Source organism: Aspergillus multicolor (genome assembly GCF_047715735.1).
Source record: "Aspergillus multicolor strain CBS 133.54 unplaced genomic scaffold BDW74scaffold_26, whole genome shotgun sequence".
Lineage (NCBI taxonomy): Eukaryota > Fungi > Ascomycota > Eurotiomycetes > Eurotiales > Aspergillaceae > Aspergillus > Aspergillus multicolor.
In genome coordinates this window covers 257579-273656 of record NW_027395977.1, presented here as the reverse complement: position 1 = coordinate 273656, position 16078 = coordinate 257579, and the positions used below count along the sequence as shown (strand labels likewise).

Below are 16078 nucleotides of genomic sequence, written 5' to 3'. Positions count from 1 at the left end.
CGGTCTAGATAATGGCCTACAAGGCAGTCGCGGAGACAGAGCGCTAATTGTACATGCAGCGACAATGTCCCGCCAACAGCAATCAAGACAGGTCATATTTTGCTGCTGCTGCTAACTTATCAGCCCAACCACATGATATAAACGTCTTATGTGGCTAATGACGGGTATGTGCTCTCCAGGTTATCCTGGAGGACCATCCCTCTGCTATGTGTGCGAACTCGGAAAACTGCAGACACTGTTGGTTGATAGACTCAGGGCTCTAGAAACACCCCTCGTTTTAGCTTCTTTTAGGAAGTGCTGCCCTTAATGTCCCTAGGGTAAAAAATCCCGAGTTATTCTGTTACGGGAATTGTCTCGGCGGCATTGCTGGATTGGATATTTGTACTAAACTAATGGGTATCCTCATCCTTGTCAAAATATATATTGTTGCATGGAAACATGTTTAGCTTATACAGTACAAACTCTAGAAAAGATCCAGCATCAGTATCAATATCCGTGACCTTCTGCTCTCAACAGCAGAAGCTGCCTGTACGAGCTGTAAAATCAACAATGTATTCCAGATTGTTGTATTTGTGATCTCACCACAGCAACCGGTCACGTGGCTTTCGATTCTCTCCTTTCTTTCCCCAGAATATTTGCTCTCCCCGCGCCCCAGTCAGTCCATCGTACTCCACCCGCGACAATGCCGGCTCCCTTCATCATAACTCTGCGTAGCCGGAATCTGATTTTGTGTTGAAATGGCTGATTATACGGCCAGCCCGGCTGTCCTGTGGACGCGATGCCGTCGACCATACTTAAACCCATACACCGAAAGCTCGCGCCTGCAGCTTGATCTCGGGGGAACCCCGACCGACTTCGCGATCGGCCTGACGTCAAATACCCACTGTGAGGGAGAACGGCGCTGATAAACTCAATTTCCTCAGTTGGAATGTTTAAGCGCCCACGATGGATTTGTTCCTCTCCGGCCGAGGTCGGTTCAACCCCGACCGGCTGCGTGAGGGGTAGCTAACTTTTACTTACCACCGAGCACTCAACTCTCTTATCATCTCCGCCGGATCTTCCTGCACTTAGTCCTCTTCGAGTCGTCCAACCTGATCTCGACACTATGGCCAGAATAATCATCACCGGCGGCTCCTCACCCACGGCCACACCCTGCTAAACCTCGACATCGCGCCTCTCCCTTCTGCCATCTCCCAAGGCCGCGTCCACACCATCCGCGTCGACCTCACAGACGCCGGGCAAGTCTACTCCGCCTTGACATCGCGCTTCACGCCCGCTTGCCCATTCGACCCCGCGAAAGAACCGCTGAACGAACGCCCCGACGCCGTTATTCACCTCGCCGGGTATCCGCGGAACATGATCGTGCCGGACGTCGAGACCTACCGCGTGAATACGACGTCGAGCTATAATGTCATCGAGGCGGCTTGTCGGCTAGGTATAAAGAAGATTCTGGTCGCGAGCACGGTGTGCGTTTATGCGCAGCCGTATGGGGAGGGAGATGTACCCTTCCCTTCGTTCCCGGTCGATGAGGAAGTCGACACGAGCCCGATGGATACGTATGCGATTTCGAAAGTGTGCGTTGAGAAGACGGCGAGGGGGTTTGCGAGGCGGTATAACCACGTCCAGCATAGCGTGGACCTCTACATCTTCCGTCTTGCGGCTGTGATTGATGAGGACGAGTACGAGGAGTGTTTTCGCGATTGGATCGCTGATCGGGCGAAGATGAAGGCTGTTGGGTGGAGCTATACGGACTCCAGGGATTTTGCGGAGATGTGTCATCTTGCGATAAAGAAGGACGGGCTTGGGTTCCAGGTGTTCAATGCGACGAATGATGAGATCACGGTTCGTCTTGAGGCAGGAGAGACGGCTGAGACATTTCTCAAGAGGAATGCGCCGGGGGTGCAGTTTACGAGAGAGATGGGGCACAGGGAGGCCCCGTTAACAAACAGGAAGGTCAAGGATTTGTTAGGATTCAGAGAGGAGCATCCTTGGACCAAGTATTTCAGTTACGAATCTGTATAGGCAGTCTACCTTAATGGACTATTCGACGCACTGGCCATCATATTGCGATTAACGCCGAGCTATAGCTTTCCAACATCAGGAATGGGGGATCCGAGCCGTGGAGATCGGCCTTGGGCTAATTCTCGAGTCTACCGCCGTACACCAAGGATGACTCCCAGAAACGCAGGTGCGGGGTTCTGGCTATTCTATTCAGCCTATTTTCATGAACCAACGGCAGGGTCCCAAACTCGACGGCTTTGTTTGTGCTATACGTCAGTGTCCAAGGACAGGCGGGGTATGCTGCTTGGGATGGATACTTATGTTGGCATGAATCGCCCAAGGATCTGTCCCAATGGCAATGTCCTGACATCCTGACGATCGAACATCGAGCAGTATGAGCCCTCAGAGCATTACTGTCAAGAGTTCCTCCCTCGAGCTCACAATCTTCATCGATGAAGACGGCGCAGCGTATCTCGACCAGGTCATTCCAACCGGAAGCACTCCTCGACAACCGGTCTCCAAGTACTTCGACAGTCATCGCGCTCCCCTAGTAGAAATCCGACTCGTCGGTGGAGCGACACAGAAGCATAAATCCTCCAAAAGTCTGGTGGGAAGCTACATCGGATCCCGGCTACGCTACAAATCGCACGATATTCACGGCAATGAAGAATTGAGGATTCTAGACGTGACGCTCTCAAGCCCAGAAGACAAGATTACCGTGATCTCGCATCTAGCACTCTACAACTCAACCCCAACCCTCCGCGCATCCGCCACACTCCGCAACAATGGGAATGAAGCCGTGACCGTCACGCAAATGACCCCCCTCGTCCTCGGCGGTCTCACAGCGGGCTCAAAAGAATGGTGGGACGACTACACCCTCTCCGTGGCGACAAACTCCTGGTTCCGCGAAGCACAGTGGATTGAGCACTCCCTGCCTTCCATCGGCCTGGACGACTACGGCGTCTACGGTCGGCCAGAGAACCACTTCGCCTCGCTGGCGCGGTACGCGATTTCAAATCGTGGGACATTCTCGACGGAGGGACACCTCCCCATGGGTCTCCTCAAGCGCCAGGACAATGCCGAGACGTGGCTTTGGCAGGTTGAGAATAACGGATCCTGGCGGTGGGAAGTCGGAGATTGGAAAGACAGCGTCTACCTTGCGGCGGGCGGGCCGATTGAGGCTGACCATGACTGGAGCCTGGCTCTAGAGCCAGGTGGAGAGTTCACTACTGTACCTGTGGCGCTTGTGCATGTTTATGATGACTACGAGTGTGCGTTTGGCGCGTTAACGACATATCGACGTTATATTCGACGAGCGCACGAAGACAACAAACGCCTCCCCATAATCTTCAACGACTACATGAACTGCCTTATGGGCGATCCAACCGAGGACAAAATCCTAGCCCTCATCGACCCCGTCGTCAAAGCAGGCGCGGAGTACTTCGTCATCGACTGCGGCTGGTACGCCGATGACGCCGGGTGGTGGGACGATGTCGGGGAATGGGAGCCATCTCGCAAGCGCTTCCCCAGCGGCTTCAAGATCCTCCTCTCCAAGCTCCGAGAAAAAGGTCTCATCCCAGGCCTCTGGATCGAACCCGAGGTCATCGGCGTCCGGAGCATCGTTGCATCCGAACTCCAAGCCGAAGCCTTCTTCCAGCGAAACGGCCACCGCGTCGTCGAGAAGGGCCGGTACCAGCTTGACTACCGGCATCCAGCAGTGCGAAAGCACATGCACGCTGTAATAGAGCGCCTTGTCATGGAGTACGGCGTCGGGTACTTCAAATTCGACTACAACATTGACGTCGTGCAGGGGACTGACATTTCCACTTCATCCCCTGGGTCCGCACAACTCGAACATAACGGCGCGTATCTAGTCTGGGTAAACGAGCTCTTCGATAGATTTCCGGAATTAGTGATAGAGAACTGCTCCTCCGGCGCACAGCGCATGGACTACGCTATGCTTGCGACGCACTCCATTCAAAGTACCAGCGACCAGCAGGACACGGATAAATACGCTGCTATTTCGGCTGCGCTTCCAACGGCCGTTACGCCGGAGCAAGCTGCTGTCTGGGTTTACCCGCAGGCTGAATGGGATGATGAGACCAATGCGCTTTGTGTTGTGAATGCGTTGCTGGGACGGGTGCATCTTAGTGGGAGGTTGGATTTGCTCAGTCCGCGCCAGTTTGGAATTGTTAGGGAGGGGATGAATGTTTATAGGGCTATCCGGGCGGACTTGCCAACGGCACTGCCGTTTTGGCCGCTCGGTTTGCCGGGCTGGCATGATAGTTGGCTGGCGCTGGGGATGAGGGTTAAGGGGGGTGAGAGGGTTTATGTGGCTGTTTGGAGGAGAGGGGGTGAGGAGAGTGTACACTTGCCGGTGTCTGGATTCAAGGGGCGTGATGTTAGGGTTGAACTGCTCTATCCAAAGGCGTTCGGGATCGAGAGTGAGTGGGTTGCCGTGGAGGGGATTCTCAGGGTCAAAGTCCCTGCGACTCTTTGTGCACGGCTATTCTGCTTGACGGTTCTGTGAGGCTGCGGCCAGTGATGAATGAAACATCAAAGCCAACAAAGAGAAAGAAAGAGTCTGGTGAGAACAAGAACTTGACAAAGCGGTTCTTCCTGGCTTGCTCTCTTTATTGTTTGGATTGTGCTGTTCCATATGCAAGCAGTGAGACATTTCGAACAACACCAATATAATTCAACCGGCAGATTATATCGAATGGCATAAATAAAGCCTCTATCCCATCTTCTGTTATGCCAGCATTGCGTCCCGTAGGTACAAGTCCTCGTGTCCTGGAAGATCCCTTCCAGGGCTACTATACAAGTTAGCCACCAATACCCAAAGAGCACCACCCACCTGCGTATACCACTATAACCCGCCAAAATGCCCGACTCCAAGCCTCAACCCCCCGAGCCCAAAATCACCCGGTCCGGCACTAAAACAACCATCGCCCCCAACGGCCACGGCCCACACATCACCCACTCCGGCAAGACAGTCACCGTCCACGGCGCAGCCGGCCTCTGTCCAAAAGCCGTCTTCAAGCCGATCTCAACGGCACGAGACGACCACACCTGCCCCTGCCTGACACGGGCCCCACCACCAAGCCCAGACCTGGACCGCCACCCCATGGGCGACTGGGCGGGCCCAAACGCCAACCCAGACAACACACCCAAATCCGCCCCCGCCGTGAAATGGATATCCGACTGCCACATCGGGATCGACACCGTGCAGTGCCCCGTGCACATCAAGCGGAAAAGCAAAGACCAGCAGTGGGTGATCGTCGTGCACCCGCTCGACACGACGCAGCTCTGCACGTGGCTGTTCCTGGGCCAGTCGAGCTTTGAGTGGCTGGGGATGTCGTTCTTCAAGGCCAAGACCATGCTGCGCAATCGAAAGGAGTTGTCGGGTTGCGGGCATGATGAGTGTCAGCGGCTTTATCAGAAGAGGTATATTGCGACGCTGTCGGCGAATGACATGCAGTACTTTGATAGGGTTGCGTATGAGAAGTGGTATGATGGGGATCGCGGGCGGGATGTTACCTCGCTGAGTTTTATTACGGAGGTTGTGGCGCAGTGTACCCGCGAGACGGACATGTTTGGGGAGGATGTTAGGGATGTTATGATGGAGTTGGTGATTCGGTTTGGGCAGGTGAGGGTTGAGCCTTAGTTTGGTTTTGTTTTTTTGTGTCTTCATATGAGCAAAGACGCGTTATGCCTTTGATATATTAGATATATATAAAAAATGTTAGTTCTTGGGTGTTGGATAGGAGCATTATGACGTTGTAGGGTTTGCAGGATGTAGGTTTCTCCAAGGAATACTTTGATACACTAGGTTATACCCTAGATGCAACTGTCGAGCAGAGTACTTCGATTGTCGCAGGCGAGAGGGACTTTGGCCTGAATGATAAGCTTTTTAATGATCAAGGTCTTATTTGAGCCATGAACACCACCAGCAACAAGGCCAATGTGCCCGGCAGGAACAAAGTAGTGCTCTTGATGTAGTCAAGCCCAAAGGTATTCTGTTGCCCCACCAGGCCTTCTAAGGTTAGTCTTTTTTCGACAGGGTTTACCTGAGGTAGTGAAGGCAAAAGACGCATAAAGACATACATCAATGCTAGGTCTTTACCTCGCAGATCTTGAAGCCTCAAAGGCCTTTATTCAGCATGGTCTTTCTCCTCGCCGTGGCACATACTTGCCTCAAAGAGAGTCCAGACAAAAAAGCACAACGGCTTTCTTTCTCTTTGATAGTTCTAGGCATCCATCGTCTTGGTTCATCCAAGAAAATGGGGACGTTCAGAATAGAGAGACGCCGAGTGAAGTATAAGTTGGACCGATCTGACCTCCTTTGCAACAGTTGCTTTCTTTCTCGTGTATCGCTGGCTTTGACCGAGTTTGAAGCTACTACAACAGACCGACCCTACTGCGGTCTCATCACTGGTATCCCCCAATATACTCATATAACCAACCTACAAACAACCGCCCCAATGTCCTGCGCGAGAAACCTCATAAAAAAGAAGGTGAGGTTCCTGGAGCCGGACAACACCATAACCAGCCTAGAGAAAGCCGTCCCCATGTCCCGCGAACCCAGTCTCACACCTGCAAGCGATAGCATGATCTCCGACCACACAAAAGACATCATGACCAACTCCCGAACCTTCCCCACCGTACCCCCAGGAGCCAACATCACAGCCCTGCGCGACATATCCGCATCAACGGACGACACGATGCTCAACTACGCAAGCCCTCTGCACCCTGAAGACCTCTTCGCCGTGCCCCCCGGCGCCAACAAAACAGCCTGCAGCGTGATCACCGCACACACCGACGACACGATGCTCACCCACATCGACCCCCTACACCCCGAACCAGAATTTCAACCGAAGCCCGACTGGGTGCGCGTCTCAGGCCAGCCGGATGACTACTACCACGACGCCTTCGACTACGACATCGGCATCGCGGCCATCGGCGACCCGCAAGATGAGGATCAGGAGGACCCCTACTGGATGATTATCGTGCACGACCTGGCCAAGAAGCAATGCCGCTGGTATGCGCTCGGCGCAACGAAGAAGTGGTGGGAGTTTGGGTGCAGGAATTATCACGGGAAGTGTTTGACTCGGACGCGGACGCCGTGGACTCATAAATTGTGCGATGCGCTGCATGATAAAAGGAGACTGGGTACAATTCCGTTCAAGGATCTGAGGGTCTTTGAGCAGGTGTTTGCGAGCATTAAGTATCAGGAGAGGAAACCCAGTATTGAGTTTATCAGTGAGTGTCTGGAGAAGTGTATTCGGAAGGAGTGCATTCTGGAGGCGTCGATTTTGGGGTTGTTGGATGAGTTGGCGGGGAAGTATGATTCAGATTAATAGGGTAGGCTGGTATGCTGCATGCTTGTTAGGTTGACTATATAACTTCATAATATCCATATCATTTGGTGTTTATTGTCTGGATTTTGTTAGAAATAGATCATGATCTATTGCTATACTCTAGTTGTCTACATCTATGGTTGAATGATCACACACTATATTCTTCTATAGCACACTTCATTTAAGGCTAAGAAGCCCAAGAGTGTGATAAATTAAGACCAACCCAAAACCTTGCCTATGTCTAGAAGGCATTCTTCTGGGGGGCTTTGATTGACCCACTGTCGCAGACTGGTGAAAGAAAGTCACCTGTAAAGAGGCGACGTGAATGGCCAAGTAGAGCAAAGCCCAATAAAGACAGACAAGGCGCTTTGAACCTTGGTGCTTTCACCCCTATTACCAATCCATTGTTCCAGTGCCAAATCCAAACGCTATAAGTGGATCTTTGCCCCCAGCCCGCCCCAGCTGTTGGAAGCACTTACCAACCCCCATCTACCAAGATCTAGAACAACAGCCCCGAACCACTCAATCTACCTGCACGTTGTCCTTAACCAACATATCAACACCCACATCCCTACCTATCTCTACAAACCCAGAAACCACCATGTCTCGACGCAGACCAAACGACTACACCCTCTGGATCGGCATAGATAACTACAAGCACGCTTTCGAACTTCAGCGATACGTCGTCATCCTGCACAAAAACAACGGGCGAATGTGCGAATGGTTCAGCACATCCTACGAGTACCGTGGCCCCGCTAGAGACGGCGTGTGGAAGCACGGCAATCGATCGATAAACCCTCGCTCAGAAGACCACGCCTACTGCGAGAACTTGTACAACAAGCAATTCATCGGCCATGTCTCTGCCAAAGATCTTGACAACTTGACACTCTACTTTGACTGCACCAGGGCGCGGGAGAGCCAGTTCTTTGTCTTTCGCTGGCTTTATCTATGTGCTGATAAGGGAATTCTTCGTGTGGAGGATGTTGATCGGGTTAGGCCTGTTGTGGAGTTTGGGGAGGGGAGTATGAGGTATATTGATGTTACGAAGTGAGGTCGTTTTACTTGGGGTATTTAGATAAGCCATCATTCAAGATTCCCGAAGCCTTCTCTTCTCATGGGCCCTTTTGTTGTAGATCAATTTAGCTATAAACATGGTTATATTGTACTTTATCACAACATAAACCCATACGATAGAATAACTCACTGTCAGATAGACTATATGATGCGTTTGAACGCTTGTCACCAAGATATACTCGTAGAAAGGACACATTTGTGCCCTAAACTCCAGGGCTACCGTACGCAAATGCACAGCCCTGACTAGATATGTTCATCTCTGGCATGTGACCTACTCCACCTACCTAGCTAGCTAGCCTACCGGTGCCTAGGTACAGGAGCCGTCTACAAAGTATCCTAGTCCCGCTGTTTTGGTGTTTCCCCTTATCACCTTATCTAGAGAACGAATACAATAGCAAGCCACCAGAATGCGAGTCCCTCTAGAAATCCTCCGGATGATTCTAAAGTACATGCTAGACATTCTGCCTATTGACGAAATTGTAAGAGCCACGCAGGTCAGCAGTACGTACAAATTGAGCCTCTATGTCTTTTATGTTAGTTTGAACACTGACTGACGATACAGCTCTTTTCCACGATGAAATCCTCCCCATGCTCCTCAGGAGTCGAAGGCTCAGTGAAAACAACACCCTATACAACCAATGGCGAAAATTCCCACATAAGCGCGAATTCATCCACTTAAGAGCCCAGATGCACGTTGCGTTATTATTCTCCTACCTACCTACATCTCACCCCGCGCCAGGCTAAATTTAAGAATTCCCACTGACCGGCTATACCTATACACAGCCCGCGCACGCATGAAAACGCCTGCATCTTCACACTATTCACCCATCACATCCTCCAACTCCCTACCGTCACGATCCTCCCCCAAAGCGACAAAGACGCCATCATCTCCAAACTAATCGACGCAATGCCCTGGTGCCACTGCGACCCAATCGCCCTCTATAACCCCCGGCAGCTGACGCGAACCAATGACCTCAACAGCATCTTCAGTCCGCTTGTAAAGCGCGAGTCTTTCGAAGATACCCTCTACGTCGCACTCACCACGTCGGCAATTGTCCGGCATGATGTGCACGATCTGCAGAGCCTTCTTGACTTACGTGGAGGTGGCGAGCAGGCCACGACCCGGAGATACAGCGAGCGCCTGGATCTGCGGCCTATGGACGTCGCGATGAAGATAGGGACCCGCGAGATCGTGTCGCTTCTTGTTCAGAGACATTACCAGTCTGCGACTAATACTGAGTTTAATGATGACGGTGTATCTTGGCGCAACTACGATGACACCGACGCGATCCGCGCCGCAGTGGAGTACAAGAATAAAAACGCGCTCGAAACATTCATCGCATTGTCGCCCAGGCAGCTTGGGCCGCGGGGGATACGGGCGCAGGTGATCGAGGTCCTTTGCGCCGCGATCAAGGCGCGGCAATTGGAGTCCGTGGAGTTTCTAGGGCCCTATGCTACGCATGCACCGGGGGAGGCGGCCGGACAGAGACCTGGACACAGCAGACTCTTTTCAACGCTCCTGATTCGAGCAGTTGAGTCGGGCGATCCACGGCTGGTACGCTGGTGTCTGAGCCGACCCGATTTCCGTGTCTACGGCTCAGACCAGAAAGTGTACTGGCCGTGCTCGTCCTTCCATCCGTGGAGTGAGAGCGCGTATAAAGGGCCGCTGTGGATTGCGATGCATGATTGTGCGAGGGAAAGTAGGTCGGGGATTGTGCGGCTTCTGTTGCAGAGAGGGTTCGATCCGAATGATTGCTACTCGGGGGTCGAGGAAACGCTGCTGGAGTGTGCTATTGCGCGGCGGGATGCAGAGACTGCCGCGCTGCTTGTGCGGTATGGTGCTGTTACTGATGTGCATTCCTGGAGGTATCCAGGGCTTGAGCGTGCGGCCAATCACCCTCTGATTAGGGCACTTGATCCCCGGTCTATGTTTGCTCCGGTTGCTCAGATGCTGTTGGATAACGGGTGGTCAAGGAGTTGGGAGTGGAAGGGGAAGCGGTACCTAGTAATTACGGACGATAAGGCGATTCGGCATTTGGAGGGTGTGTTCATAAGCCTGGGCTTTGAGGAGGAAGGGGCTAGAGATGAGAATGTATCTGGAAATGAGGATTTGGCCCGCTTTTGCATTTTGGTCAATCCGCTGAATAACCACTAACAGTTTATACTACGGGTGATCCGCCATGCCGGTTAGGATCGAGTACTTACCTATTGTTGTATAGTGGTTATATGCAATGTTGATGGTTCCAATTGTGTAATGTCTACGTTAGCTTTCCAACGCTCATGACCAGAAGGTCTAGCCCTAGATGAGCGGATAAAACTGCGGGTACAACCGCCGCCTGCAGATGGCGTTGCTCTAGGCGTATCTACGAAACACGTGCAGGTATAAAAAGATGCCACATCCGAACATCTAGTATTCCAAGGTAAAGAGCAGTTTAGATCAGCACCGTTCTTGAAAATACCTCGGTATTTCACCCTGCGCACTACTACTTGTAGAGCAGGACCTGAGATATGGCAGCCTTCCTGGCAAGCTCAAGTTAATTCAGAGATTTAAAGCAAGCGTGAAGCCAATGGCTCATGGCTCGGAGCATCAATGCGGGAAACGGCAAGGAAAGGCCATACGGCACCATGGGGGTTTGAAAGGATTGCAACATCCAGTCACCACGACAAGATCTGATTGCCCAAGTACTAGACAAAGGTTAGAAAAGAGGGCGGAAGGCAGTCTAAGCGAATGTGTTCTCTTGTATGAGTCCATCCATGGATGACTTGGGATGCGCTGGAATGACCTCGAAGCAGCCACGGCAGCTTTCTTTTGCAAATGGGTTATTTATTATAGCTAAAATAATAATTTTCAATCTTGGCCGGGTGGCCTAATGGTAAGGCGTCAGGTTTCGGTTCACCGGAACACCTGCAAATTGGAGCACCCCCTTCAATCCCTGAAGATTGCGGGTTCGAGTCCCGTCTCGGTCAACCTTTTTGCTTGCTATAATTTTTTCTTTACAGTCAAACTCACCTTTCCTGATGCACCTTTTCTACAAATCATGTAACAAAACATAGATAAATGATTTTAGTTACCAAAATTAACAAATGACCTCGCTCAGGGAGTACCCGTATCCAACATGCATCAAACTAAGTTCCGGAACCTCATGCACATTCTTTGCATATCACTGCGAATGACCTTTCAGACGAGAGGGCTATCTAATGCGCCACTGAAGACTGTGCACGTACGTCTCTTGTGATGTTGCAAGGTTTCCCGCGCCAGGGTGCGGGGGGAGTTTGGGAATAAAAGACCAACTTGTACAGCTTATGCCGTATTTTCATGGGTTGGCGACAGGGCAGGTCAGGAACATTTCTGCAGGGCATAGACCGCGACTATTAGCTCCCAAACGAACTAAAATCAAGAATCAGCATTTGGCCTGTGTAACAGCCGATCGCTGCAACACTATCTGTGGCAGCGAACTGGCAGGGCTAATAGACAAGCGGCACACGGAGGAGTCTCTTGCCGTCGACAAGAATCCACGGATGCTGATAGTGGATTCTACTCTGTGGTGTATCTCTCTCATTCACATTCAGTGAGGGCCATGAAAACGTTGTCCAAGAGCCCTCGAAGGGAACGGTTGCCAGAGCCGGGGGCTAGGGCTGCCACTCGATGCCTACAGGGACTGTGTCGCAAAAAGTTACAAGGTCTGCACCGGTAAGACAGTCCCATGTCTGCACTGCAGAGTCAGCAGTATACATAGCAATGCGCTCACTGTTTGATGGAAAGGCCATAGCGTCGACGGCATCGGAATGCGGGAACTGGTGCGTGATTGTTCCCGTTGCGATGTCCCATAGCTTGACGTTTCCATTAGAAGGACCCGATGCAATCCTCCGACCATCGGGAGAGATAACCAGGCACATGGTCGCAGCCATCGACTTGCGGGTCTTGGGGGCTGGAAGCCTTGACGCCGCGTTCCGGATCCTGACTGTGTTGTCCATTGAAGCAGATGCCATCATGAGCCTGTCTGCTGAGAGCGCGATATCAACCACTAGACCCGTGTGCCCTGCGAATGTTTGAAGAACGACCTTATCGTGCATGTTCCAGAGCCTCATGCTTTCATATGAGGCAACTGCCAGACAATGTCCATTTGGACGCATGTGCTCAGTCAGGACACGGTCGGAACCGGGTTTGAAGTGTGCAAGGCGGGCATTTGTTCCAGCTTCGATGCTCCAAAGGTACACCGACTAGTCGCCCGCCACAAATAGGAGATTTGTTTTGCCGCAGATGACCTTGATTGAACGGATGGTATCATCATCACCATCCGGCCGGAAGGATTTGTCTAGGTGCCCGGTGCTCGCTTCCCCTGCCCATACGCTGCCATCCGCACTCACGGATGAGATCCACCGCCCGTTATTGGATAGAGTTGTCGGGCCTTGCATAGATTCATGGAGTCGATAAGAATGTATTGGAGTGATAGTATGCATGTCCCAGATCTGGACATGATTGTTCCACGAGAGTAGAATCGGGGTGTGTCCGTCCATCGAAAACGCCATGTCGACAACAGAGTCCTCGGTGTGCAAGACGTTATGCAGTTTTCCAGATCGTACATCCCACTACTTGACTGTTTGATCCATAGCAGAGGAGGCGAGATAGGCGGAATCAGGCGATACGGCTAGAAGCCATATTGGCGCTTCGTCTTTGAGAATGTGAAGACAGACACCCGTCTCAGTATCCCATATGCGCATTGTGTTATCATCCGATCCAGATATTACGAAGGCCATGTCCGGCGAGAAGACGACTCTCCGTACTGGCTTAGTATGGCCCTCGAGCATGTGCAGACAAGGGCTCCATTGTTCACTCAACTCATTAGGACTCTTCAACCAGGTTGGGTTCTCGTGTTGAAATAATGAACTAATTGTGCTTGTTTGCGGACAGAATGTAAGCCCGGAATAGTATATCTGGAGAGACGTACCACAGGCGCAGGACATATTGTATAAGACGAATTGATATGCATCTGCTGCTAGCGCGATAAACTCACTGTTTGCTGGCAAGTAAGTCTTAAATTGCTTGATTAGCATGAAGCACGGGAAGCCACAGGTGGTAAGCATATACTGACCTTGATGATGTTCTGCAGACGCTGGAGCATTACTGGCGCCTGCCGCATCTGCCGCATTAAGGAAAGGGCTTCTAGCCAGTGCAAAAGATGCCTCCGTAAGAAGTTATGTGCGCGACGTTGTCCGGAGAAGAACTCTGTAGCCCTCGCCCCAAGCGCGTTACGTTGGCATGACTGCCACAGATGGTCAACCCAGTAGGTTGCCGCATACCCTAGGCCTGATAAAGGGTCGGGGTCGGGTACAGTAATTTGGTTTAAATGGATTCCCGGATCTCCTAGGTTGTAAACATCTCGTCCAAGCTTTGCTTCCATGCCGTCCAGCAACCGTTCAAATATCAATTCGTGCTCATAACCGGCACCTTGGAGGAAGATCCGTTGTCCCGGGCCAGAACTAAAGAACTCTTTGGCAGATTGATGCTGGAGATATATATGGCCGTCACGCAGATGTATAAAGCAGCTGCAAAGCTCCACGAGCTCAGTCACGTCCTCGGGTGAGATATCCGGGCTCTCTATCATCAGCAGAAGCTCCTCGATACTTGGCGGGCGAAGAGCAGATACAATGGCTCTCAACAGCCCTAAAGGTAGGCCGCTATCCATGAAATTAATGTCAGACTCAATCTGACCCAAGCTGTGACTGTATAGTGGTGCTAAGCCCGCAGGCATTCTCCCAAGTTCTTTTCATCCGTGGACATTGTAGGAGCCTCTCAACAACCAAGGCCACCCAGAGGAATGTGGATTCGGCTTTCCCTCTTAACGTAAGCTGGCATCATTCCGCAGTTCGTCTGAGAGAGCCTTCTTTTGCGCTAGATGTTCAACCCGGCTTTCAATGAAGTATTCAATGGCAGCATTCACCTGGACTGGGTTGTCATCCAGGCTTAGTAACTGCACAAATCCAGCTGCACGAAAAGAATCGGTGACGGCAGTATTAGGACGGCTTGATAGGAGCCATTTGACCTTAGATTTTGGCCTCGGTGCCTCGTTGACAAGCCAATCCAGTAAGAGACTCAGGTCTGCTTGGCACTCATTGACTGCGTCAACAATAATGGTGCAATCCCCTATTGAATAGTCACGTAGCATCTGGGAAAGTATGGTAGTAAGGATAGCAAAGGCGCTGAGACTTTCAAAAACCGCCTTCCTTTGGCCCTTCTTGCACCGATACTCATCGGGTATGGATTTCGAGAGCGAATAACCTAGCCATAAAAGTTTCCAAACTAGAGCCCGCAAGGCGAAGACGGCGTTATTCAGACTCGGGACGCTGTTCTGGAAGAAGAAGTAGGCGACATTGGATGCAGAGTTGGAAAACAGCTCGACCAGTCCGATGAGAGCCATAGCCTTGCCCTTGCCTGGTCCGGCTTTTATCCATAGAAGAGAGATGTCTCGTTGGCTCTGCCATGTCTGAAACTCGGTGCTGCCAATGATCCATTGGTAGCACTCACTCAGCATGCTGCCTTTACTTAGTTAGATCCGTTTCATCTCGTTTTTCAGATCACTCTCGCAGATGTCGGTAAGAAACTCGCCTAGAAGATGTTTCTCCCCGGCTTTGACGGCCGGCAATGATGTGCCATCTGGCTCCACGTTCCGAAGGACTGCCTTCGCACACCACGCAGCGGTCGCGGCGGCGTAGGAGTGCCAGACGTCGTTCTTGTGCGAGTCAGCGTAGTCAGAGATCCCGCGGATAACAAGGGCAGGAAACTCGTGCATGAATTCCGCCGTCTCCATCTCGAAGCAAAGCACATCGCCGCCAAGTAGTCGATTGAGCTTCTCTCTGGCCCTTGTAGTTTTAACAACAGTGTCCCCAGACGCGACCAAGCCACAGAAGATACTCGGTCCGCGCTCGAGCCTTTTGGGGCGGCGGACAGTCTTTATGGGATCGCACGACGCACATGACGGGGCCCCAGTTGGATGCGGGAAGTCATCTTGGAACAGGAGATCTGGCTCCTGCGGTCGCAGGAAAATCAAGGCGGCGACATCCCAAGAAGCCGAAGTACTCTCGTGCTGCAACTTGTATACCGCAGCGCGCAAGACGGAAGGAGGTGTAGCCGGGAACCCCTTGAAGATAAAGTGTCTCTTTGCCGTAGTCATACTGCGCGACGTCCCCGCGGTCCGCGGACGGCATGCTAATCACCACGTCGCCCAGACGAATATCATTCTTTGCGGTTGGGACCCCTCCCCCAATTCCGACCACGAGCCGATACCTGATATTTGGAAACGTACGACCCACGTTATTCGCAGCGATGGCCGCTACTCCCTCGCCCTGGATACCCGGGAGACAAGCGATGACGGCGTTGTGCTCGCTTAGCTCCCCGAAAACGTAGATGTTGGAATCGTCCGACCGAACTGGAAGGCTCCCGTGCTCACGGTCAAGGACTTGTCTAACCGCTTGCAGCTCCAGCCCTAGGGCGGAGATAACGCTGACTGTGTATGCCTCCCTTGGCGGTCGACCAGGTTGGTCGCTCATGGTGGATAGTCCGAGTGGAGAACCACTACGGTAAGCTGCAACCCGACGAACCTGGACCTCATTGAGGTGAGAAGGTGTGATGTGGGCGGGGCTTG

At 52.0% G+C, this 16078-nt stretch overlaps 6 protein-coding genes and 1 non-coding gene across 7 annotated transcripts; 6 read left to right on the top strand and 1 right to left on the bottom strand.

The window, feature by feature from the left end:
- The first annotated feature begins 699 nt into the window (after nt 1–699).
- BDW74DRAFT_158983 (NAD-dependent epimerase/dehydratase family protein) lies at nt 700–2213 on the top strand. Its single transcript, XM_073725404.1, has one exon. It carries the CDS (start codon nt 1357–1359, stop codon nt 2020–2022), a length of 666 nt encoding a protein of 221 aa, XP_073580800.1. The 5' UTR covers nt 700–1356; the 3' UTR covers nt 2023–2213.
- Nucleotides 2214–2233: 20 nt separating this feature from the next.
- On the top strand, nt 2234–4531 carry BDW74DRAFT_187047 (putative Melibiase subfamily; the record flags this gene model as incomplete). The annotated part of the gene is made up of 3 exons (XM_073731392.1): nt 2234–4319; nt 4353–4445; nt 4485–4531. The coding sequence occupies exons 1-3, from the start codon at nt 2396–2398 to the stop codon at nt 4529–4531; spliced, it is 2064 nt and encodes a 687-aa protein (XP_073580799.1). The 5' UTR covers nt 2234–2395.
- Nucleotides 4532–6485: 1954 nt separating this feature from the next.
- Nucleotides 6486–7361, top strand: BDW74DRAFT_181232 (uncharacterized protein; the record flags this gene model as incomplete). Its single annotated transcript, XM_073729969.1, has 1 exon — nt 6486–7361. One exon carries the CDS (start codon nt 6486–6488, stop codon nt 7359–7361), a length of 876 nt encoding a protein of 291 aa, XP_073580798.1.
- A 601-nt stretch (nt 7362–7962) lies between these two features.
- Nucleotides 7963–8412, top strand: BDW74DRAFT_181231 (uncharacterized protein; the record flags this gene model as incomplete). Its single annotated transcript, XM_073729968.1, has 1 exon — nt 7963–8412. One exon carries the CDS (start codon nt 7963–7965, stop codon nt 8410–8412), a length of 450 nt encoding a protein of 149 aa, XP_073580797.1.
- A 430-nt stretch (nt 8413–8842) lies between these two features.
- Nucleotides 8843–10590, top strand: BDW74DRAFT_181230 (uncharacterized protein; the record flags this gene model as incomplete). The annotated part of the gene is made up of 3 exons (XM_073729967.1): nt 8843–8936; nt 8998–9133; nt 9219–10590. The coding sequence occupies 3 exons, from the start codon at nt 8843–8845 to the stop codon at nt 10588–10590; spliced, it is 1602 nt and encodes a 533-aa protein (XP_073580796.1).
- A 701-nt stretch (nt 10591–11291) lies between these two features.
- On the top strand, nt 11292–11402 carry BDW74DRAFT_t167. Its single transcript has one exon. It is a non-coding gene; the product is annotated as a tRNA-Arg (tRNA).
- Nucleotides 11403–11517: 115 nt separating this feature from the next.
- Nucleotides 11518–15983, bottom strand: BDW74DRAFT_187045 (uncharacterized protein; the record flags this gene model as incomplete). Its single annotated transcript, XM_073731391.1, has 8 exons — nt 11518–12065; nt 12114–12631; nt 12713–12980; nt 13035–13478; nt 13529–14199; nt 14281–14973; nt 15016–15574; nt 15618–15983. The coding sequence occupies 8 exons, from the start codon at nt 15981–15983 to the stop codon at nt 11901–11903; spliced, it is 3684 nt and encodes a 1227-aa protein (XP_073580795.1). The 3' UTR covers nt 11518–11900.
- Nucleotides 15984–16078: the final 95 nt, after the last annotated feature.